Here is a 25,712-nt window from a genome sequence, read left to right on the forward strand (position 1 = left end):
CTGCAGGAGCCTCCCTGGGGAGGGGAAGGAGCCCAGAGCAGCCCCAGCCCCGGCACGGAGCTCGGCCCCAGCCCCGGCACCTTCAGACAACCAAATCCACCAGCTCCAGACCCAGCTGACCAGAGTGCAGGGCACAGGCACAAAGCTCCTTTAACCTCTTTTAATTCCTCAGATTTTAGAGGGCTGTTTCACCCTATGAAGGCAATTGAAGCCCACTTTGCACTGCCCATCCTCCTACTTCAAAAAACCCCCCGAACCACAAAATTCTGTTTTTGCTCAGAACTTGGGGATGATTTTTCAAAGGATTAAGGTGCCCATGTGGCTCTTGGCCAGAGAGAAGCTGGGACAGAAGAGGTGCCAAGTGGACAAGGACAGAATTCAGAAGAAACTGAAGTACAAAGGAAACTAAGAGACACCTAAAAACTAGTAGATTAAAAAAAAAAAAAAAAAAAGAAAAAACCATTAAGACTGATCACAACAAATACATTGCTATGAAATTTGTATCATTCCCAATTTATTAGGCATAAATTGCTCTTTAAAACTGCTTGTATCATACACTTTCTTTATCATCACTGCACAAAGGGCACCAATTGCTGCTGCAGAATGCTACAGAGAGCAGTGTGGACTCACTAACGTGGCACAGCCTTCTCCTCCCAGAAACAGACCCTGGAGGAAAGGAGAGTGTTCCTAGAATGGGAAACTGAAAGAACAGCTTAAAAAATAGGGAAAGAGACAGATAATTGCACATTTTTGCATTCTGCTTGGACCATACTTCACAAAATAGTTTCCAAAGTGATACCAGACCAAAGGAGATCTGAGACAATTATTTGATGTGTTTGACCAAGGTTCTGATTGCATTAAGGCTTCCAATCTTCCCACTCTCACAGGACTAAAGGTTTGATGTTTCACATTACACTTGTATCTACATTTCTCTCTTGATTTTTCCCTTTATTAATTTTTATTCTTCAAAGGGGAAGAACAAGTCAAGGGGTGCGTGAAAAATGAAGCAAGGTGGTGCTGACGGAAATACAAAGTAAACACTGACCTTTCCAAAACCAGGTGAATAAGTTAACTCATGGTTAGAACAGGAAAGCATTTGATGAAAGCTCTGATCCTGCAATGGGATTCTCCTGCAGCTGCACTCTGGGCATGGCCAGGGGTGTTCCACGTGGCCTGACACACGCCCAGTCCTGGTTGCTCACTGGAGACACTGCAGCTTTAAGGTCATTGACACTCCCTGGCATTTCAGTTACACTACAATATGCAAAAGTCTTGAACAGCCTGTTTGTCAACACTGTCCTTGGAGAACTTGGAAATGAGGTTCAGCACTCTGCTTACCAAGAAAGACCCAAACTAAGACACATTTCTGGAAAAAGAACAAGACACCTCGTCATTAGTACTATCCCCACACCTACTGGTTTCCATACAGCAAACCACAAGTCTTCCATGATATTTTTTTCCAGCAAGGGGGAGTCCAAAACCAGCATTTTCTCCTCAGTCACTGCCATAAGTGTGTAAGAGCCAACTAGTGAGACTCAGCAGCAGCTGGGTATTGCACTGCCATGAACTCTGCTGAGCTCAGGTCTGAGGTGCACTCAGAGGTGGTGTCAGTGGAGAACAAGGACAGTGCTGGCTCAGAGATGTAGAACCCAGGGTGCCAAGGAAGGGGACAACACGACAGTACCAGTCACACACACTCAAGCTCAGACAGTGGCTCTTGGAGGTTAAAATTCATCACTTTCCACGGCGTGCAGCTGCGTGTCGTCCGCGTCCGTCATGCTGCTCTCCTGGGACTCGTCTGTGCCCACTGCAGGGGGAGAGACCTGGGCTCAGGGGCTGTGCTGCAAGCTCCCCTGCCCCCAGCCCAGCCAAAGCAGCAGAAAAACCTTCTGCTTCCCCCCAAATCTCCTTAAAGTATTTCAATCTGCCCCATGTACCCAGCTGAGGCTGTGGAACTCTTCCACACAGCCAGGGGACCTCAACTGGGACACAGCCCAACACTCATTTTGTGTATGTTAAGCTGTTGGCTTTTTTTCCTTTTTAAACTTTTTCTTGTTTGGTTGGTCTTTGGGGTTTTTTTTTCTGCACTGCTCAGGTGTTGCTCAGCAGTTCCAGTCTCTGTCTCCATCTCCTGGTCAGAACAGGCTCAGCCCAGGGAGCTGGGGCTCAAATTACCCCAATTACAGCAGCAGGGAGAGAGAAACTCTGGACACTACTAGAAGTGCAGTGCAGGGTAAAGTTCCCATATTAAAAGGTACACAGGACCACTAAAAACCAATGTGATACACAGTTGTCACCTTTCCCTGCTTTTCAGTTGAGAATCTAGAATTGCAGGATACAGCATTTGTCTATTAATAAAGAATCCAAATCCTGCTATATTTCCTTCTTTGCAGGAAGGGAATCAAATTGCTTATTTAGCTTTTATTTTCTATCTCCATTACAGCCTGCAGATAGGTCAATATTTATGACTGTCATAATCAAAAGCTGAGAGAAGAAAAACCTGGTTGTTCCTTTCTATGAATTACTCCCCACAGTGTTTTATTTTCTCTTGATCCAAATCAAAGTACTTCCATGACCTACCAAGCTACCTTTTATGTTTAGCAAATCCAACATCCAGTTTAACTTCTGAAAAAGCATCTACAGACAACTTCAGTTGCCATTCATTTACTCTGAAATTATTTGATGCTTTATGATGGAATACTTGCAGCCCTGGGAATGTCTTGCTCTCCAGGAATACTCTTGAAGCCACCCGTGATTTGTACAAATTTAGAGTTTCCACCATCTCTGTCCTACTACATCTAAAGGAATTTCACAACCCCTCATGCTGTGCTTTCTGTAGGGAAAATGAATGAATTCTGAGTGAAGAACCTGCAGAGTTCTGACTCACTGGGAAGTGTTTCAGCTGTCACACCTGGGCAGGAATGTTTAAGTTATCACCCCTGGGCAGGAGTGCCTTAGCCATCCCCCCTGGCACTGCCTGCACACACCTGACTGTCACCCTGGGCAGGAGTGCTCTGCCATGCCCCTGGAACTGCCTGCACACACCTGACTGTCACACCTGGGCAGGAGTGCTCTGCCATCCCCCTGGCACTGCCTGCACACACCTGACCTGTCACCCTGGGCAGGAGTGCTGTGCCATGCCCCTGGCACTGCCTGCACACACCTGACTCGTAGGGGTAGCATTCACTGATCTGCTCCTCGCGGGTGATGGGCTCCTCGTCGTCGGGCAGGTAGCGCTTGTCAATGGCCTCCTTGATCTGGTTGTTGGCTCCTTTGGGATCCAGGTCCATTGCCCACGAGAAATTCATTAGGGCCAGATGTGTCTGACCCAGCTTTTTGTACACCTAAAGATAAAAAAAGCAGAGAGGCCACTTTTAACATGAAGCTGCTGCTTGAAGGTTTGGGCAGTGAATGCTCTGAGCCACAGTTCAGTGATGTTTTGGGGAAAGCAACAGAGGGTGGATATGAAAAATTTATTATGTGAGTCCCAAGGGAAATAATTATGTGTAGAAAGAGCAAGTGTTTCTATTTAAAAATAATAATAAACAAAAAAACTAGCAGCTAAGAGATTCTTTATCATTAAGGGCAGATGAAGTCTGTGTGGAGCATTTAAACAGTGAAAATACTTCAGTTTGCCAAGACATAGCCACTCTCATGCCAGTTTAGAGGTCCAGCTACTCCTGGACAAATACCAGTGAACACATTTCAACACAAATCCTTTTACCTCTCTCCAGATTAAACACAATAAAGAAACCTTGCTGACAGAGAGTTCTCCAGTGCTGCATTAGAGGAAAGTTTGTCTTGGTGCTTCCAGATGACCAGACACCCCCCAGCAGAAAGTTGCAGAAGTTATTTAAAGCTCATCAGCAGAGGAGGTGGTGGGAAGGAGGATTTCTGTCACCAGATCACTTCTGTGGCATTTCACACAAGAAAGGTTGGAATGTAGCTGCTTCTTATTCAGGATTTCTGACACAATGCATGAGAATGTCATTCAGCATTTTCAGTTACGTGTGGAAATAACCAGCTCTGCTGACTGAAGGATGGACTATCATCTCCAGCTCTCTTTAACTCTCCTTTGCATTTAAAAGCTGGCACATAATACAGCTCTGAGCACTAAGCCTTATTTAAAGCTTTGGGAATTTTTAGAATACTGCACTAAGTGGAAGCATCTTAGTGACAGGCATCAAATTTTCCTCCTTAAGCAGCAAAGGAAACCAAAGAACTTACAATCACAGTGAAGTTTTACCTACCTTTCCTATTAAAAAGTAAACAAGAGACTCTTTGGGAACAATCTGTTTCAGTTCTTCAAGTTCTTGTAAAGCCGACTGAAAGGTTGGAAAGTGTTTATGTTAGACATTTGAGACCAACACCTTTAGAGAAACTCCTACTTCACTTTTAAACTAGTTCTTGGTGCTGGAGCTGTTTGCTGTGACAGTCACCTGGCATCATTAGGAAATTCAACTGAAAAATATTTAGTCTGCAGTTAGAAATAAAGTTTGAAGTCAAGTTTTCCCTTTCAGTGTGCACACATGTTTCTGAGGCAAGTTTCAAAACAGACTTGGCTTGTCTTCTGGAGCCAAAGAACACTGGCCAGAGGAAAAGTCACTGGATAAACACTGTGGGAAGATCTTCTCTTACTCTAAACAGGGTTCAGGTCAGCAGGGGATCAGCCCAAAACTGCTTCACCTCTGACTTTTCATTCCACACAACCTTGGAAACAGCTGGTTCTTATTGCTAGAACTGGATATGTTGCAGTTGGCCAAGGTTTTTTAGTAAGTTAGTATAAACTCATGAGAGTGGGTCTGACTACAATCATAATTTAAAAAGCAACACCTGCTGGCCCCAGATTTTATTACAATCAAAACATTTAATCCACCACCCTGGTGAGGGTGGCACTTGCCAAAGCAAATGCTTCCCATGTCCCAGCTCCTCCTGCAAGCCCTGCTGCTCCCCAGGATGCCCTGTGAATATGCAGCTCCCAAGGCATCCCCATTCCCAGCTCCAGGAATTCCAAGGCTGCCACGAGCACCAGGACTGACCTTGTACTTCTCATTTGCAAATAACACCGAGGCTCTATGGAATTTGCATAGTGGGTTCTTGGGGTCGATGTTGATGGCTTTGTTCAAAGTGTCCAAAGCCTTCTCAGATTTTTTCAGTGCATGTTGGACCTGGCACACAAAGAGAGAACAATTCCAAAAGGGGAAAAACAGCAGCTCATCTGCAGGGCAAGGACAATCCCTTCTGACCATGTTTACTTACAGTCTGCTCTTTTAGAAAAGTACTTGCCCAATTCTAGACCAAGTCTGAACAAGCCTCCCCACAGAAGAAAAAACCCTCCTCACCCCCTCCCCACCCCAGTTAAGTGCCATGTACTTACCACTCCAATGTGACACAGCAGGACTGAGCTCTGAGGGTTGATATCAAGTGCTTTCTGGAAATGCATTTCTGCCAGACTGAATTTCTCCTGTTTGTAATAAATCATCCCCAACCCATACCTGCAGCAGAGAAACAATTCCGGTAAACAGCACTGGATTTTAACCAAGCTCATTCTGTCAGTGACCATGACATGGCAGGAATGGTTTGTAGCCTTGCCAACCCCATCTAGGCTGGGAAGGGATTCTTGGGGGAAAAAGCTGTCTAAAAATTTCTCTCTTCTCTTTATCCATTGGGTAGCTGAAGAACTGATGTGTGACACACAGCAAGACTGGCTAAGAAACTGCTAAATAAAGAGCACACAGAAGCTATTAACACCAAGTGGCTCACACTCACAGATCTAACCTTTACTGCTTTATAGATTAAAAAGCTGTAAGAAACTAAGTGTGTCCTAAGGCATGAAGAGGCTGAGATCTCATCTCTCCAACTGCAACTGAGAAAACAGAATGCACAAAGAATGCTGCCCAGCAGAACAAAATAACTGGGGTAATATTGCATAAACAGTCTGAAAAACAACAAAAATCCCATTTTTTTGCCTTGCTTGTGAAAGCAGCCTCCCCACCTTCTGCAGGAATTCCTGCAGCCCTTCTGCAGGAATGGCTTTGCTCCCTCCCAGGAAGGAGCAGTGGCAGGTGGATGGTGCTGTCCCACCCCTGGGAGTGGCCCTTGGAGCAAGCTGGGGTGGTGGGAGGTGGAAAGGGAGGCACTGGATGGGCTGCAAGTCCCTTCCCAAAGCAGAGTGCCTGTGACACTAGAGCAGGGGCAGCAGAGGGATGCTGTGGGCAGGGCCAGGGGCACAGCCAGGCTCACCAGGCGTTGTAGTGCCGGGGGTTGACCCTGATGGCATTCCTGAAACAGGCCAAGGCTTTGTCCAGCTCCTCTGTCAGCACAAACTCGTGGCCCAGCAGGGTGTAGGCATAGGCATAGTTTGGATCCACCTGGATGGCTCTCTGGAAGAACTTGATGGCAATGTCGTGCTCCCTCTGCAAGCTGAAGCAGTTTCCTGCAGCACACCAGGCCTGGAACAGCAGAACCCTTTGTATAACTCTGAGTGCCTGAGTTTGAGCTGAACACATTTATCTGTACTGCTTTAAATCATTATAAATAACTTACTCCTAGATTAAAAAGTAAAAACAGGAATAAATCAACAGTTAGCTCAGGCTCACTCCTTTGAGGCAGGCAGGGCTAAACACACCTTCTAAAATAAATAAATAAATAAGCAAGCTGAAACACAGAAATGGAGAGTCCATGGACACACAAGTCTGTGCCAATCAGACATTTTGATAACTAATGACTAGAGCTCTTGAAGCTGTCAAAAAGGCAAGAAATAAAACATCTTTGATACTTAAGAATAACAAAGAGGGAGATGGTACTTTATTTCTTCAGCTCCCTCCAACTGACAAATCTGGAAATCTGCAGAGGAAGAATTTTAGCAACAACCTCCTCTTTCCCTGCTGCTCAGCACCCATCAAGACTGTAAATACCACAGGGTCCCTCACTGCCCCAGATTTTTAGCATCACTGCTGAAGCACAGAACTATTTTCCACTCCTTGGATTAGAATCTGCATTTCCCTCTATCCTGACTAATCTTACTACAACCACCAACTGCTTCACTGGCTTTGAGTTTTCCACTCTTAGACAAACTAACAGGACAACATGAATTGGATTTCCTCCTCCACCAAAGAGATTTCCAACAGCCTCTCTAGATTGCTCAATTCTTAAGAGCACATTTATCAACTCACTTCTTTTATTTTTACTGTGGCACTCATTGAAAGATTTCTGGGTTTTGGCACATTGTGACTACATTACCACACACCCTGCAGTTTAATGGGTTTTGGTACAAAAATGTGCAATATTTTGTCTGCAAACAAATTCCAGAACAAATATTTTAAGTGTCAGTGAATTAACTACAGCAATTAAAAGGTACAGGAAAAAGATATTCCTTATCTCTGCACACTGGCAGCAGCAGGAGTGACTGACTCATGATCTGCCTGGCTGAATGGTGCCAAGGCAAATTGAAATAACCATTAACAGATAGAAGTTTCAACCTGCTCCACGTAAGCTGATATTCAAATTTAAGGAGCCATTTCAGGCATCAGCAGCTCAACAGACAACCCTGCCACGTCCCTCTGCATTCTGCCATGATCAGGTGCTTCCCACTGGACACCACACTGCACTAGAGCTCAAAGCTCTGCTCTCAATCACTGATTTTACCATGTACAGCTCCCCACTTCTCATTCAATCCCACAGCATTCTGTACCTCTGGTGAGTTTTTATCCATGTCTGTCAAATCCTTGGAAAGAACTGAAAGGGCAACATCTTTCTGCAGATGCCAGAGTGTGGTTGAATAGATTTCCATGCCTTCTACTCTGTAGTTTTCAATCCTCCTCACTTCTGAAAATATTCTCTCAGCCTGAGAACAGAAATGAAACTTCAAATAAAATTCCACCCACCAAGGCAGAGCACAGAGGCCAAGGTCCAAGGCCTCTTGTCCAGCCTGAGCATCCTCTTGGCTTTTTAAGTGTTTCACACAGAGCTGCAAGTCTTGGAGCTTTCCTTTCAAGGGAAGGAAGTGACTGTATCCCAGGATATTTCTGCCAGCAGGAATGCAGCCAGCTCTCCCTCCTGCTGACTCAGCTGCATTCCTGCTTCTATCCATGCTCGAGTGAGGCAAAAACACCATCCACAAAATCAGAAAGAGTGCAACAGACTGTTATGGGGCAGTTAGGATTGTGAACCACCCCAGTGAAGAGTGACAGGGTAAGGGGTGATGGTTTTACACTGCCAGAGGGCAGGGATGGATGGGACACTGGGCAGGAATTGTTCCTGTGAGCCCCCAGAGCAGCTGTGGCTGCCCCTGGATCCCTGGCAGTGCCCAGGGCCAGGCTGGACACTGGGGTTGGAGCAATGGGACAGTGAGAGGTGTCCCTGCCATGGCAGGGGTGGGAATAAATGAGATTTGAGGTCTCTTTCAACCCAAATCACTCTGGAATTCTGTGATTAAAATGTGTACCCTCACCTTTCTAAATAATCTCTGAAAGCACCCAGCATGTTCCCTTTTGAAACAGCTCAAAACCTCCCTCTCCTCTGTCTCCTGCACACATTCTGCCAAGGAGTGTTTGAAAACCTCAGCAAACAGGCACATCAGCTGTCAGGACAGCAGTGCCAAGGAGAGGGGAACTGTGGGATTCCCCTCAACTGCTCACTTCTGATTCTGGAGCAGTTTGGTGTCACCTCAGCTGTGCCAATGCTTCATTTGAGAGGCTGCAAGGGAAACTGGGTCACTGATGTGATCAGAATTAACTAGAATGGAGAGGTTTTTTGGTTTAGAGCCCAAATTGTTGAGTGATCTATTCTAAACAGTGCAGTGCAAACAATGCTATCAGCATGGGACAGGACACACAAGGAGGAGACCCCAACACCTGGATACAAGAGGAAATAACAAAGCTGTAAATGAAGCAGATCCAAGATCTAAATCCACTCCAGGTTTAACTTTGATATTTATCCATTTACCAGAGCTGCACACTCCCCAGAGATTAGCCAGCAGATCTGCAGGTTTTGTGTAGAGCTGCCAAAGCCCAGAGAGAGGAGAAGGCCCAGCCCCAGCTCCTACCTGCATGTACTCTGCCAGCTCAAAGTAAGCTCTCCCAATTTGGCACAGCACCCAGCCTGTGTTGTAGTGGTGGGAAGGCAAATGGCTCAAAATGTTGATGGCTTCTTTACAGTTGTAGGAGCACAAGGCCAAATAACCTTTGCCCATGTCCCGGAGAAGGCTCATCAAACCTTCTAGGAGAAAAACACAATAAATAAAAGTGGGGGAAAAAAAGAAAGAAAAAAAGACAGCTGAGACTTATTTCCTTGGAAGTGCCAATTCCAAAAGCTCTCCCCTGTGCACTGCTCCTGAATTTGCCTATGAAAACCTTTCAGGAGTTTCCAAACAAGGTTTATACACTCTTAAAATTATACACTTAATTAACATAGCATGATATTCTGAATATCAGCCTCTGTAATGAGTCCTTAAACTGTGGGGCTCAGAGGAGTGGAGTTCTGCATTTCCAGCAGCTATTCAAACTCTCCTCCAGGCCTGAGCACTTGCCACAAGCCTGGTAGCCATGGATACATCCTCCTGCTGCCTGCAAACACTCCTGAGCCAAGAGACGGGAATTCAGCATTTTACTTAGGATTTTCTGACAATCTGAATAAAGATTCGTTTTTACACAAATGGGAAATATCAAGGGAGAGAGACCACATAAAGGCCATGTTGAGGGGAGATGGCTGGGTTATGAGCAACTCCTCTGAATCAGTTTCCAAGGATAATAATACTGTCATAAATGGTACACTTTAAAATTTTGAAGTTATACTTTATAACAACATAACATTTATAATCATAATAACATTACTTATTCTATTATCATAATTAATACATTGCATAATAATTTATAACACTTTCTATATCAATACTTTGAAAATACTTTAATCATTAATAAGGATCAGAGTTTGCAAGATATATCTGCTGACAATTACCACTCTCAGTATTTCTTCACATGCCTCTAAGTTAACAAGATGTTGAATTACATCAGTTTTTATCACAACACAAAGGTGAGAGTTGCAGGCCAAATGAAATGGGAAAGAAGCAGATACTGAAGCAACATTAAAACACAGATCAGATTTTACTCTACTCCAGTCCAATAATGCTCAAACAGACCTGCTGCTGCCTTCTGAAGAGTGAAAGCTTGGATTTGTGGTGCAACAGTAGAAATTTTCCCTTCTGAAATGATGGAAGAGTCCAGCTTGGTAATTTCTAAACTGTCATTTAAGTTTGGCTGAGTTATTCCTCCCTTATTTGTTTTACTTTTTGTTTTTCTGTTTGGAATCTTAGGCGGAAACTTCATTTTTAATTTTTTGCTATTTTCCTGTAAATAAGGAAAGCAAGAGTTACATATAAAAGAGTCTTTTAAATTCAGAAATCCAAACTCGAGAGTGAATTGTGTAAGATGAGGTGTAACAGCCATGGCCAGCCCTGCCCTGCTTGCTGCAGAATCAGTCTGGAAGCTGCTGAGAGCTCTGTGAGCAGGAGGAACTGCAGGGCTGGGCAGGGGCAGGGCTGGGCAGGGGCAGGGCTGGGGCAGGGGCAGGGCTGGGGCAGGGCTGGGGCAGGGGCAGGGCTGGGCAGTGCTGGCAGGGGCAGGGCTGGGCAGGGGCAGGGCTGGGCAGTGCTGGCAGGGGCAGGGCTGGCAGGGGCAGGGCTGGCAGGGGCAGGGCTGGGCAGGGGCAGGGCTGGGCAGGGGCAGGGCTGGGCAGTGCTGGCAGGGCAGGGCTGGGCAGGGGCAGGGCTGGGCAGGGGCAGGGCTGGGCTGGCAGAGCAGGGCTGGCAGAGCAGGGCTGGCAGAGCAGGGCTGGCAGAGCAGGGCGGGCAGGGGCAGGGCTGGGCAGGGGCAGGGCTGGGCAGGGGCAGGGCTGGCAGGGGCAGGGCTGGGCTGCAGCTCTGGTACCTTGGTCGTGGAGCTGTCACTGGTGAACAGGCGGGAGCTCCGCCGAGGCAGCGCGTTGGGGGGAGCAGCAATGGTGGGGCTCAATACCTGAGGTGTGGTGCTGGAAACAAACATTGCAGAGTAAGTTCCTGTGCTCCACCTTCAACAGCCACAGCTTTTAGCTTTGCTTTAAACAGAAATGCTCCAGGACTGGGTTGTTACCTTGTCTGTGGGCCAGAGCTCTGTGTCTGTGCAACAAGAACTGGAGTGACTTCCCGGCTGTTCCCACTCTGGGAGAAGACAGACTTTGTTCCAGCCTGGCTGATCCTGCTGACACTCTGCACAACACACAGTTTCTACAGGTTTGTTATGATGGCACCCAGGAGCCTGCATCTCTGCTGTGCCAAACCCAACCCACTCCACCCACCAAAGGAGAAACAATTATTTTAATAAAGGAGAGGGTTCCCCCATCCCCAGGGGAAACCACCAAAAATGTTTCTCCTTCCACCTGTTAATAAAACAAAGTCTGCAAAGCTTATGCCATTATTTGAAGATACAGAATCTCCATCTAGTGGCAAGAAACTATATGTTAAAGTGCTTGTGCAAGAACAAAAGGGAATTAAAAGCCATCACATTTAAAGGCTTTTTCCTGCGGAAAGTTATTAAAAAAAAAATAACAAAAAAAAAAAAAAAAAAAAAAAAACACCCACAAAAACAAAAAGGTCTTTGAATTATTCTATTACAATCCCGTTCAGAAAACATTCACGAACTGCAGAGCACCTCAGCCTGTTTTCAGAACATATCTTCCTCTTCCTATTTTTAAAAAACAGCTTTAAAAAATCATCTCTCTGCCCACTCCAGGGACACCAACATTCAGTTACTCAATTCAGTGATGGTTGTTTGGAAGGGACACAAGAAATGGACAAGAGGATCAACACCAGCAGAAGCAATGCCAGTCTGTGCATTATCCAACCTCCAAAGCTCAGTCCCTTCCCTTCCTTTCCCAGATTCTGTCACCAGAGGATGCTTTAGGTGGCCAGCAAGGAAACTTGCCAGCAAGGAAAGACAGGAAGCCTTTGGATTCATCCCAATGTAAGTGTTTCCTAGGAAACTGCTCTGCTCAGCCACAGCTCCACCAAACCTTGTCTGACACACAACTGGGAGAGCAAAGTGGAGCTGGCACAGCCACTATCTGCACTGGACAAAGCATGAACCACAATTTAGTTGTTTATTAAAATGTATTAAATATTTGTGTTTTGGAAGTAGCACAGCTCCATCTGGGCAGGGCCTAAGTGTGGAGCAGTGAAATTTATACCTTGTGTCACACTCCAAGAAACTGAACAGCAGCAAATCCCACTTGACTCCCCAAAGCCTTTCAGCTCTCAGAAGAGCTGCACCTTACTACCTTTATTTCCATTTTCTGACTCGTGGAAATTACCTTCCTTCATGTGCACAGTTCACCACAAGCCACAGTTTTCAAATGATCCTGGGCAGGTACAGGATGGGAATTGGCTCAGCCAAACAAAGCATGTTTTTAACTGACTGTTCTAGCACAGGTACCAGATTTCCTTTCAGAGTGGGAAATTCAGCAAGGTGGGCATCAAGATTCATCCAGAGCAAATGTGGCAACTCAAGTTCTGCTTTTTGGGGGATTCAGCACTATTTCAAAATACTGCCCCCTATAAAACACCAACACCTTTCATGCAACTTGTAGATTTACTAAAAATACAGGGAAAAATCCTCAGGTTTTTGTTTTTAGAAAGGAACAAATAGTTCTTCAACTGTCACCAACATTCCACCTCTCATTTATCACTATGGCAACTACAGCAGTTTCTTCCTGAGTAAAACACACAATTTTTAGTTTCCCCTTCCCAAGACTTTGCTGAGTGAAACAGGGCCATTCTCTCAGTCCTTCACAGACCAGCAGCAGTGGTTTTATTACTCTGGTCTGTAAACTACAATTCAAGAACTCCTTGCAAGAGATCAGTAGATCAGGTTTCAGAAAATACATTTAATAAATAAAAATTCCAAGTTTTCACACTCCACCCTGCAAACTGAAAAGTTTGAATGTGCTGCTGTTTGGGAGCTTCAGTGTTTGCACAACCCTGTGTGATGGGAGGTGGACACAACACAGATCTTCCCCAGGTCAGTCCAGCAACCACAGCCTGGGCAGCTGGGGGGAAAACTTAGCTCACGTTTTTCTGTGTGTGCTATGGATTCTTCTTTAAAGTGCACTGCAGTGTCAAGATCTCAGAGCAGCTGAGCTCCAGAATACCAAGTACCTTCTTTGAAGGTGCTCCAGTGGATGGCACATCGATCACAGAGGAGGAGTTGGTGTAGTTCTGTAAATAGGAGCCATCTCCAGGGCTTGGGGTTTCTAGTGGCAAAATCCCAAAGCTGAGAACAAACCAGAGAGGAACAGTCAGTGTGTGAATGTGAGAGCTGGAGAGCTGCTCTGATGCAGATCATGGAATGAGCCCCAGATCATGGAATATCCTGAGCTGGAAGGGACCCACAGCACCATCAGGAGCTGTACTCCAAGAAAAGCTCTTTACAGCAGCCTTCCACAATAATGCTTATTCCAAAGCAGTAGCATATTCCTTCAGAAATTTTTCAATGGGAAAAGGGACCCAAAATAGGGAAATGGGACCCAAAAATTGGGAGAAAAAAAATCTCAAAAATAGAAAAAGAGACTCGAAATTGGGGTAAAGAAAACAAAAAATGGGAAATAAGGGTAATAAGCAATATCTTGGATCAACAATTCCTCTCCAAATAACCAGCTGTTTGTTTAAAAACCAGAAGAGATCAACACTAGGAGCAAGAGCAGTTCCTCAAGTTGTTTGGGTTTCCTGGCCCAGCTCTGTTTACAATTCCACCAGCACTGGCTGTGTCTGTGCTCTGAGCAGCATCAGCCCCAACCAGCAGCAGCTCAGCCCTGGCCATGCCAAGGACTCACCTTGGAGTCAGTGGGCTCAAAGCTGCAGGTCCCCCCAGCAAACTCCGGCCAGTTTTTGGTTTGTTCTGAGCCTGTTTGGACAAGATGGCAGTTCCTGAGCCCAGAGGGACAGGATCTGAGGAAATCACAGCCGAGTCGATGTAAGACATGGAGGAGTCCGAATTCAGGGAGGAATACTTGGAGTTGGAGGATTCTAGGTTGATTCTGTTCAACTCCTGAAGGATAAAAGGCAGCTCTTAGGTACTCAGGGTACAGGTCAATGAATGTTTTTCAGTTAAGCTGGAAAAACGAGCTGATTTTAACAAATGATTTTACAATGATTTGAGCAAAACTCACAATGGTGTCCTGGGGTGTCTCCATGAGGACACTCTCAGGCTGTCTGTGGGATATGTTGTGATTTGACACCACTGTTGTGCAAGTGTTGGGCAGACAGCTGCTGAAGTTCTGTAAGGATGTTAATTTAAATGTTTGGTCAGGGTCTGGCTTTTCACCTGTAAGAGTGGAAGGACATTACTAGTTATTCCTGAGTCTATACACTGATTATTCAGTCTGAATCAAGGACAGAGGACAAAGGGTTTTAGAAGTGTTTTAAAACATTGCATAGAATCATAGAACATCTGGGTTGGGAAGGGACCTTAAATAACACCTCATCCCAACCCTCTGAATAAGCAGGGACATCCTTCACTAGACCAGGTCACTCTGAGCCCTTTGTACTAAAGCAGAAGTGTTGTGGACAATCACAATTTTTAAAAATTTCCATTTATTGTTTTGTCAAGCTATTCTCAGGAACAGTTTTTAAGTGTCTGCTAAATGTAGGCTGGAAAGCACATTTGGATTGTTAGATCAAAAAATGTATAAATAATTAAGATGGAAGAAAACAAGACAGAAGTTTTAAGCAATGGCAATGTATTTTAAATTAACTGCTGCTCACAAAAACCTCTCCAAAGAATTACATGGGTAAAACAGTTCTGCAGACTCACCTATTTCACATAGTGATTCAAAAGGGGACCAGAGGAAAGGATTTAAACTAAGGCTCTTTTGGTAACATTCTGATCCTTTGGCAAGCCGGTCTGTCTTGCTGCAGAAAGAATGAAACAGTTCAGAGGGAAACTTCAGAACAGCACTTTTGTTCAAGAGAGTTTTCCAGAAGAGGAGTTGAAAAACAAAACCATGTTGAGAGGCATAGATACATTCCTCATTTTTCAAGCCTGAGAAATACTGAGTTCTTTTGAAGTTGACATATTTAGATACAGTTGTCAAAAAAAGTTACATAAGCACTAGAATAGCTTGAGAATTTTCATTTTTAGGAAGATGCAATTCTTTGCAACAGCTTGTTTCTCTTCTTGCCAACAGTAACCCAATTGCCAGCCTTCCAGCAATCTTAGGACTCTATGAATTATATTTCTGCAAAGAAATTAGGGGCTAAACTGAACACTTAAGTATTTAGCTAACAAAAAAAATAATTTTGAAAATAATTAAAATAGATATAGTAGAGAAAAATCCAAGAGCCCGACTACTGCTATTCAATCAATCATCCACAATTACTGAAACCTTTCTTGCATCTTAGCAAAATCAAAACACTTTAATTTGTCAAGTTATTCTGCCTGGCACCCTCAGAACTTTGATTTGAAGGTTAGAGCCTCACATGTACAAACAGATAGTAAAAATCTAAATGGTAACACTGAGAAACAAGCTGAGAGATTTTCTTATGGAAGAATACAGAGCAAATCCAAAGGCATGTAAAAAAACTCAAACTCTTGGATTGCATTCTTATCCACATGGGAAAGAGGAATTTGTGTTTTCAGTCTTTGGGTGAAAACAAAATCATTCTTGCATTCCCAAGCCAGACTGATTCCACAGCTATCCACCTGAATTTATGGTGCTCCAAAACAGTGCAACCCAGAGAGAGCTTTCTCCTGTAATGACTAAGGAGATGTTTGACTAAACCTGGCCCTGGTCAAGTAAAAACCTTCCAACTTCATTGGGCAAAATGAAAAAACAACGTTACCAGTAGACATGTCCCAGTAAGGAGAGTGTAAAGCATGCAGAGTCACCAAACTCCATAACAATGTCATCATGGCTTTTCTGTTTATTCAACACTCCACCAGACAAGATCTGCTCTCCTTCTGCAAGCCTTTTTAAAAAACAAGAGGTTTAAAGGGGTTACAAGGCTCACAGTACTGGCACTCCAGTGTTTTCACCCTGCTGCAAACAAAAACAGAAATCCACTGTCAGTGTTCACAGGTTTTAAAGCACAAACCAATTCCTGCAAATGAATGTTAAGTAACTGATGGATTCCTCTACAACAGGATCAGGACTCTGCATCAAACAGCTCTACTGGGAGGGAAGAGAAACAAAAACCCAAAAGCAGTGGTACAAAATACAGCATGACTTTTCCAAAAGTGATCAATCCCAGCATCAAGGACAAGAAAATCCTCAGGACACTTGATCTTTGAAGGTGATTTATCTAAGCTGTAGCAGTGCTTCATTTGGCTTTGTTTCCCAAAGAAATACAATCTGTAAGGCCCCCCACACTCAGAGTTAAGAGCCAATATTGGGTATGGCAGAGATTTTGGATTTAAACGCCCTTCTTTCCTGCAAGAAGGGCTCAAAAGGAGAACAAAGGCTCAATTTGCACCTCCTCCACCTGCAGGAGCAGCACCTCTCACACAGAATGGCTGCCAGGCTTCAAAATTACTTTATACAACTGCTGGGGTGGGAAGCACTTTTCAGGCATCTGAGCCCAAACAAACAAGTCACCTTTTCTTGCTACCACTTGAAATTTTACTTGTAGGTGTACACTTCTATCAGTCAGATCGACTCCACAAGAAAATAAGGCAGAGCTGCATAAATGAGCCCATAAGAGGTCTGTTTTCTCTCTGCACAGCTTGGCAATTCCTTTCTAAGTAACTCAACTTTCAGAGGTTTTTGCAACATGGTTAATGCTCATTAGACCTATATCTGAAAGCAAAATAAATCAAACTTATAATCTTTTGTGCTGAAGGACCAATTAATTTCTAGTTTAAACAAGATGACATCTTCCAAAGAGAAATCCAAGCAAAAAAAACCAAAAAAAACCCAAACATTTGTAAGCCTGGAGAAAAGACGAAGGATTTACTCACTTGCTGAGGTCCACACAACATTTAGCAAGCAGGTATTTACACTGGGGGGTGGTACAGCTGTGTCCCTTTAGGAGCCTGTAAGCTTTGTAGGCCTTTCCTGAGCGGTAGTAACACGTTGCCAGTAAAAACAGTGCTTCTTCTGAGTGTACTGCAAACAAAATCAGCAGTTAGGTGCTCATCATTTCAGTGCAAACCATTTGGGGGCAGGGAGTAAAAGCCAGCTATGGACAAGCTGGGAGAAAATGGGTACTGGTATTAGAAATTCATTCCTGAATGAAGTCATCTTTATCTGCTGGTGATTACCAAACCTCCTCTGCCATTTCCTTGGCTAGGCAGATCAACTCAACATCTACAGCTGTAAAGGAACTTTGATCCTTCTGCTACCCAAGCTGAATAAGTGATGAGCCAGCTTGCAGCCAGAACAGCAGCAAGCCAAGCAAAGCAGCCTGGTGGCCACAGCAAGGCTGACTTGGCCCCCAGTGTCACCACACCTGCCACCAACACTCTGCACTGCTTTAGGAGGGCACAAAAACCGCCACAACACCACCTCTTACAAAGTAGAGCAACTTGCAGAAGGAAGATCTATTCCAGCCCAGGTAGCCAGTTTTAATCCAATTTCAAGTGGTCTTTTTCCATGTTCAATTTTACATCTGTTCCTGTTCTAAAGCACACTGTGCTCTACCTTCACGTGACTCAGTGGAGAAGATTTTCTGATTTTAATGACTATTAAAGTTGGTCAGTCCCTTCTAACCCAAACCATTCTGGGAGTCTGTGATTCCATAAATCCTTTTCCCAAGCTGAGCTCTCACAAGTTTCTAAATTCTGGATGAAGTGACTAAGCATCAGGAAAAGTCATCTCTATTTAAATAGAGAACAAGAGGGATCAGAGCAGAAACACTTCCTTATGGCAGAGACTAGAACTATCTAGATTTGATGTTTCTTCCACATTTTCTTCCACTGCAATGAATTATGTACCACACTGAGGATATTCTACTTAAAGAGCTTGACTTGGCAGCCAGGTTTGAGACTCAGACCCCCTTGTGATTAAACCATAAAAGACAGAATTAACCCCTGAAATAACTTTAATCCTTTCTGTAAACTCACAGATTTTGTACATCCATGGTGGTTTAACCCACTCTCTGTATTTCCCCAAATGTTACACTCAAATCACTCTCACACAATGATATTTTAAATCAAAAGCTGTGTATGGACACAAACAACTTCATATTCCAAACAATTAATAAACCCACATTACCTTTATACTTTTCAGAAGACATTATCCTGCAAATAGAATTCAGCATTAAATAAACAATTTTGATGTTTGTTCATCCACTTATAGGGAAATCTTTAGAAAAATCAATATGAGCACAGTATAAAAACCTCTTTGGGAATCTGCCCAAATGCCTTGCTTCACTGAAAACTGACTATTTTAAGTCTTTGTCATCACCTGGACAGTGACAATGGAAACAGAAGACCCAAACAGAGGACATTTTATTAGCCTTATCCTAAAAACACCAGAAGACCATTTTGAAAATTCAAGTTAAATCAATTTTTATCCACGACTCTAACAGACTTTGAGAGTTCTGGGAAACGACCAAGCCACAGATGTCCCATCAAGGACAGTAATTGCAGGCAGACTTAAAAGAAGTTCTTCTCAGGGAGAAATCACTCCTGCCAACATGGAGCCACTGTATTTGAGTTCTGCAGCTTCCACTCTGCAGTGCAACCACTCATTTTAAGCAGGAGCCAGATGTTTTGTTAGCAGTTAATTGCTTGCACCAAGTGTCAGCACTCATGCTGCTTTCTCTCAGCACTGCTGGCAACTGAAAAAGGCTGTTTGAAATACCCTTACAGAGAATTACTCTGTAAAGATCTGTCACTACCAAGTCAGGTATTCTCCTGGCTGCTGCAAAAAGTGGATTCCCTTTGTTCCTAAATCCTTGGCAATTACCTTCAATCTACCATTTCCCTGCACCTCACCATGTGTTGTGCTCAGGGCAGCTCTGTCATCCCTAAAATACTTTTTTCTCCATGAACACCTGGATTACCAGGTTCCATAATATTCTACACAACATTTCACATTTCAGCACCAGATCAAACACCCCAGATTCCATTTGTAACCTGACAGAAGGAAAAAGAAGCCTTTATTTCTCAAAACTTAGCTTTGTGTTTCCATTGTTAAGAATTGCATTGTGGGCACGGCAGGCAAAATACTTCATTACAAAACAGAGCATGAAATATCTTATAGCTTAATTCAAACTATGAACTCAGGATGTTTAGCAAGAGAAATTATATGATGCTTGTATTTTAGCTTAAGGATTAGAGTGGTTTTTTGTGTTAATGGTTAGTGAAAAACACCTTTCAAAATAGAGAAGGAAAGCTGACCATCAAGGAAAAAGAAGTACAGAACAAAAAGCTTATCTGAGGTCATGGAGAAAAGGTTAAAGAAATAAAAGGTGCCAGAACACAACCAAAAAGTGTTTGAAGGACCCAGAGAAAGTACAGATTTGTGTTACTGCTGCCTGCTCTCTATCCAAGATACCCCAGCCCTGGCAGATTTACAATGAAGTAACAATTAGCAGGATTCAGCAGGAGATACCTGTTCCATATGTTCTGATTCTCACTGTCTCAATATCACAGTTCTTTCCTCTCACCACCACAAGACCCTCTTTGAGCCAATCAACATATCTGAGCAGCATTATTAGCAAAGACAGCTTTCAATGTCAAGCCAATTTGTAGAATTTGTGTACTGCATCTATCCTCAAGTGCCCTTGGAAGACATGCAATGCTTGAGGGTTATTAAAAAACCCCCAACATTCTCCCATTTGATACCATAAACCAGATCACTGTAAACAGTGCATTTAAACACACAAATCTGAGTTTAAGGAGATTTTACTATAAAATAACATTGCTGCTGGTACATGATTTGATTTTACAGCCTAATTGCAAGGCATTCCTCTGCTTTCCCCAGGCAGAAAGCTAAACTTCATTGTCAGAACGGGACAAAAACAAAGCAGGTGCAGAGGCTCACAAATTAAAATTGAAAAAAATAAATCAGCTTTATAATTGGGAAGTACAGACCTTCTGCATACAACCTCTCTGCCAGGAACACGGCATCGCGGTACGCGTAGTGGTTCAGTGCTTGCCAGATAGCAGCCTGCAAGGCAAGGAAACACCTCCATTCAGTGGGCAGTGGAGAATGCACACATCCCACCACCCCTCACTGCCAAAAGGCAAAGGACAGCTTGCTTTCACAGAGCCATAAAAACACAGGGGAGCATAAACACGCTGGCCAAGTTGTATTTGTAGTAAGGGGGCTTTAAAAAACCCCCAAACTCTGCACTGAAGTCATGAATCAACCTTAGAGTGTTTCTCACTCATTATCAGACACAATCATCCAAACCCCTCAGAAATTACCGAGTTTATCTTGGTGCATGACTCAGTGGGAATTACTGCAAACTACCACCAAACAACACCACCTTCAGTAAAGGTAAAACCAAAATCTAACCCCAGCTGGTCAGAGTATCCCATTAAAGCAAAAGCCAACAGGCCCAGAAACCTCTCAGTGTTCAAGATGGTCAGGATGAGACTTGTGCTGATTGAGCATCTTAGTGTAAAGGATCTTCCCTGAAGAAGCATCAATGTTCCCTTAAGGGCCAAGGTGAACAGGACCCACTGCTTTCTGTGCAGCATTTTGTTGGGTCTCCAGCCACCTCTTCACTGCCACCAGCTGTGAAGCAGCACCCCAGAACAAGGGCAATGCAAATCAAACAGACAACTTGTACTCTACAAGCACAACCTACTGCTGATTTTTCTCCCACACTCACACTCAGGCAAATCCCCCTCCCAGGTACTGTTTGCTTTCTCACAAGCCCCAGGTTTGGGATTGTGACAACCAGTATCTGTGTGCACTGAAAAGATGGCACAACTGCAGTGGACAAGCAAGCACACAGGTGTAGAACCTGCAGCAAAGCAGGTGCCATTCACTGCCACCAGCAGCTGACACACAGAGCAGCCCAGGGCTGGGGTAAAGGGTTTCACACAAACTGCTCGGCCATTGCTTCAGGTTGCATTAAAAGGTGGCTGTTAACTGTAAATGAAGGCTGGGATCTGAAAAATCATTGAACATCTCTTCAGCCTTTCCTCCCCACCTACTCCAAGGGTGCTGTGCCTGCTCATCAGTTTGTGCTCCAAGGTGGGCAGGGCTGGGGTCAGGACAGCAGCTCCTTTCCATCTGCTCCAGCTGCAAAGCCCTTTTCCCTCAGCAGCAAAGAGCCACTTTGCAGTAGGTTTGCTATTACTGATCCCAAATGATCTGAACTTAGCAATTCAAGGCACTGTCATCTAGAATTTCTCTAATATTCATCAGCAACCAAAGACAAATAGAATTTGCTTCTAAAACCTATGAGACACGCCAAAACTAAAAGTAATCTTCCACAGGGAAAGCAATAGTGCCCTGAAGTGCTATTCCCATGGGAAAGGCAAGCATCAATTACATCTAAAAAAAAAAAAAAAAATCCAAACATCACAGAGTTACACGTACCATATGCTACTTCTTCCAACACAAACTTGACAAACACAGGGTGTGAAAACTGTGCACGTTCTCTTCACGGGAAGCCCACACAGCCATCATGAACAGCACACACCAGGGCTCCAAGTACTGCAGGGCCTATTACACACAAACCTACAGAGAGGCTGCCTCCTCCTATCAGCAGATCCCAAGAATACACTTAAGAAGTCAACAGGTGCTTTTAAGCTTGTGTGAAAGTATTTGGACTTATTTAAAAGTGAATTTCTTAGTTTGATCATTACAATACAAACACACTACTGTTCCTGTCTGTATTTATTGTATTTCATATTTCAGATAACTAAGTCTCAGCCTCCTGAAGTGATTCCTCCCTGCTGCCTCGAGAGGCTCCCAGGCTGAAGGTGCTTCCACACCCTGCAGACACAGCAGGACAAAGGGAGATGGAAGGCCAGGGTTATAATCTTTTAAGCCATCCTGAAGGCAGAGCAGCCCAAGGTCTCCCATATCTCTTGCTCCCAAAAGCAGCTCCTCCTTCACCAAGGCACAAGTGACATTTAGGTGAATCCTGCCAAGTCGTGGCAGGTTAAAAATCCTGTCTTTGCAGGGCTGTAACTCAGCCAGCTTACAAAACAAAGGTGTGGGGGTGGGAGTGGGAAAATCAGGGTAATCTGATTGCTCAAACAAGAGCAAGTTGCCAGGAACAATCCTGCCAAAGGCTAAGAGGGGACAGGAGGGATTTGGGGCTATGTCACAGCCACTTTGTAAGAAGTTACACTACACACTGGCTCAGATATCAATCGTTGTGGAGCAGAGTCCCAGTGAAAGCAAGAAACAGGCTGGTAGAGTCCCCATTCTGTAGCAATTACCATTTTGCAGCCCAAAATGTGCCTCCTGCTCTGAACTGACCCATGCTGGAGTCTGGATCCTCACTCACACTCTCCTAAAAGAGCAGGAAGAAGAAAGGAAGGCAGCAGGGAATCAGCCATACCTATGCAGCAACAATTTTCCATGAGAACAGATGTCTAAACCATGACTGTGCCTCAAAGAAGTGGATTTCTTGCCCACCATTTAGGACAGGATAATTAATCTCAATACAGCACAGTAATTTAGTTTGTTGGAAGGAGCACAATGCACGTACACAGCACTAGTGGTACACAATTGCTAAACCACACCAGAAGAGTGGTCTCAGCCCTGTTCTCAGGGCTGTGTCACAGGAAGGAGAAAAGTTGGAAGTGTTTCCACATTTTATTCAAGTGTGCTTGCAGAGAAGATGAACCTCCAGGTCCTAATCACTCTTTTTAAAAACAATTAATTTGAAATGTAAAATGAACAGGGAATTCCAAAACTACCATACACAGCCCTGCAGTGAGGCATCTTCAGAAAGGAGAGCAGGGAAATCAAATCCAATTCAGAGAGGTCCATCTTCTACCCAGAAAATCCTGAGCATTGTCCAAGTGTCACTTCAGATTTAAGCCAAAGAGCTCTTAAGAGATCTTCTCTTCTGACAGTTATACTGGGAATGATTTTCAAAGCTGTTTAACCTATATTGCCATGCTAAGCAGATTCTGCCATGATTTTAGTCTTCAGGGTGGGCAAGGAGGAGGAGAGCTCTGGGATGGGCTGTGCTGCATTCCCCAGTTACACAAACTCTGCCCACTGAAGGAGCACAGTTGGTCCTGCAGCCTGCAGCCAAGTTCAAGCACCATTCCAGTGAGTCACGGCAGATGATCACCTTGAACTGCTGAGTTCCAAGCAAAGTGCTCATTTTCTTTCCAAGATGTTTTTCAGAAGTATTTGGAAGGCGTCCAGCCTGTTTCTCAGCACATGGGACACAGAGTTTTATGCTGGAACTGAAGGGTTTTAAATCGACTCTATCAGGAAGTAAAGCACAGGGCTGTAAACTCTGGCACTTTGTTTAACTTTAAAGAATTTTAAAAGTTAGCAAAATCGTAACGAGTGAGTAGTATGCCTTCTGGGATGAGAATTTCATGTAATTGAAGCACAACACTTGTAAGGCTACATACAAACACAAATTCTGTTATTTATCTGTCACACTGTGACATCACAGCTGTGAGGATCTAAGGATGATAGTTTTTCCCTGGAATGCTGAGCCCTGTAGACATCTTAAAAGCTGGGAGAGAACAGACAAATAGACAGGAAAAATCTCTGCAATGACAAAAATGAGAACTAGTGTCAACTTTCCCAATAATTTCATTTAAGAAAATTATAAAAGCAGAGCTAAGTATGTGGACTTCGGCTAAGCTGGGAATTCAGAGACACAATGGACTTTACTCAGTCACAAATAATTTCTAAACTTACCAGCACTCCTGTAAGCAAGGAACAGCAGTAAAACTGACAGCAGCAGAACTACTGCTAAAGGAATGATCTGTCATTTAAAAGCAGAATCTAAATAGAGAGAGTCAATCTTCGCAGACATATTTAACATAGCAAAGTCTCATCAGAACACCCAAGCTGGGAAGAGGTTAAGAATGGAGAACAGCATTAGAGAGGCCTTTACCTTGCTGAAACACCACAACAAGACCCCACATTTCTATCAGGGAGCTCTCAGAAGAGCAGATATTTCCACTTGGTCAGTCTAGTTAGCACAGCACCGGAAACATTTGGTATTGTTTCCTGTCACCTTCACTCATTCACCCCGCAGTGCATTCCTGCTTCCTTTTCTATTGTGATCCCATGTTTCCCTACAACACCCAGCTGGTGCAAAACAGCCAGCCCAGCTCCCGAGAGAACACCAAAAGCATTTCCAGCACTGCACTGAGCACTGCTCTCAGAGGGGATGAGGAGAGTGGTGGCACCAAAGTCACAAACCCCTCCTCTACAAGAATGCCCTCACTGCCACCATCCTCCCCAGACAGGCTCGAGTCAGCAGGATGTTTTTCACAGGAGCCTTTCTTCCTCTTCCACCTTTTCATTAGAAAGAAAAGAGCCAAAAGCAAGAATTCTCACTATGCTCATTACAGAACACAATCGTGTTCTGACAAGACATTGCTACCAGGAACCTCTTGCCGTAGCTCGAAAAAAAAAAAAGCCCAAAACATCCTGTTAAAATGCTAAAAATATACTTGAAAAAAAGAATGTGAACATGAATAAAACGTCTGATTAATGAAGATTATGAATAGTTAGAGAATGGGCATACAGGAACTGCGGAAAGAAAAAGCAGCTCGATTCTGTGAATCACGACTTTTGGATGGGAAGGCTGAGCACAAGAACAGGAAATCCATCAGAGCAACTGCAGCGAGACTGAAACACGACAGAAAAACGAAATTTACATTGTTTTCTCTCCTAGGTCTCCCATCAATCCGAAGGAACCAACTCCTTAGGAAGAAGGATCGTCCTTCACTCGCTCGGCACGAAGGGACCCGAGCACGCTGCGAGCATTTAAACACGACACGGCAGCAAACGCAGAAAGGTGAGCGAAGTAGCAACAGGTCTCCCGGGGGAGCCGCGGGGGGACCTTTCCCGGGAGCGGGAGCGGCTGAGGGGCTGTGGGAGACCCACACGTCCCTCGGGCCCGGGGGGCGAGCGGCCGGCCCGGGCCGGGGATGGGGACGGAAGGCTGCGAGGGGAAGCCGGCGGGAGGGAGGGCGGAGGAACTGCAGGTCCTGCGGGCCCAGGGCTGAGGGGCCCCGGCCCCGGAGCGGGCGGGGCGGCCTAACCCGGGCCGGGCCGGGCTTTGGGGCCTGAGCCGCCCGGGGGTCGGTACCTGGACGGGTTCCTGCAGCACCGTCATCCTGGTCTCCCCGGCCTCCGCCTCCTGGTCGCCGTGCCCGAGCGGGGCGGCCCCGGTCCCGGCCCGGCTCAGAGCGAGTCACGGCGGGGCCCGGCCCGGCCGCGGCTCATTTGAACCCACACCGACCGTTACCGGAGCGAGCGAGGCCGGCGGGCGCCGAGTCCGCCCGAACCGGCGGCGGAAATACCCGAACCGTACGCCGGAAATACCCGAAGGCGCAGGCGGAAAGAGCCGAGCGTCGACGGAAAACAGCTGGGAAAGCCGCGCTCGGCAGCCGGGAGGAAACTACTCGGCGCCGGAGATGGCCGATCAGGGACGGAGATGGCCGAGCTGGAACGAAGCCACCCGAGTTAGGACGGAGATGTCCGAGCAGGGGCGGAGATGGACGAGCGTGAGGGGGCTGGTGAAGCCCCGGCAGGGCCTGTGGCTCGTCCCTCAGAGCGCCTTCGCG

At 45.0% G+C, this 25,712-nt stretch overlaps 1 protein-coding gene across 6 annotated transcripts; it reads right to left on the minus strand.

The window, feature by feature from the left end:
* Positions 1-927: 927 nt before the first annotated feature.
* On the minus strand, positions 928-25,684 carry CDC27 (cell division cycle 27). 6 transcript variants are annotated; one of them, XM_056511923.1, is made up of 19 exons: positions 25,235-25,684; positions 20,064-20,139; positions 16,983-17,130; positions 15,869-15,994; positions 14,841-14,938; positions 14,197-14,351; positions 13,861-14,075; positions 13,187-13,301; positions 11,127-11,260; positions 10,926-11,025; positions 10,139-10,346; positions 9,047-9,216; positions 7,694-7,846; positions 6,244-6,452; positions 5,378-5,495; positions 5,040-5,168; positions 4,251-4,325; positions 3,164-3,344; positions 928-1,807 (listed from the first exon to the last, which is right to left on the minus strand). In XM_056511923.1, the coding sequence occupies exons 1-19, from the start codon at positions 25,259-25,261 to the stop codon at positions 1,725-1,727; spliced, it is 2,520 nt and encodes an 839-aa protein (XP_056367898.1). In that variant the 5' UTR covers positions 25,262-25,684; the 3' UTR covers positions 928-1,724. The 6 variants fall into 6 exon arrangements, with proteins under 6 accessions (XP_056367898.1, XP_056367897.1, XP_056367900.1 ...); XM_056511922.1 differs by having other exon boundaries at positions 9,047-9,219; XM_056511925.1 differs by having other exon boundaries at positions 11,127-11,242; positions 25,235-25,683.
* Between the last annotated feature and the right edge of the window lie 28 nt (positions 25,685-25,712).

This window comes from Oenanthe melanoleuca, chromosome 27, assembly GCF_029582105.1.
Source record: "Oenanthe melanoleuca isolate GR-GAL-2019-014 chromosome 27, OMel1.0, whole genome shotgun sequence".
Classification (NCBI taxonomy): domain Eukaryota; kingdom Metazoa; phylum Chordata; class Aves; order Passeriformes; family Muscicapidae; genus Oenanthe; species Oenanthe melanoleuca.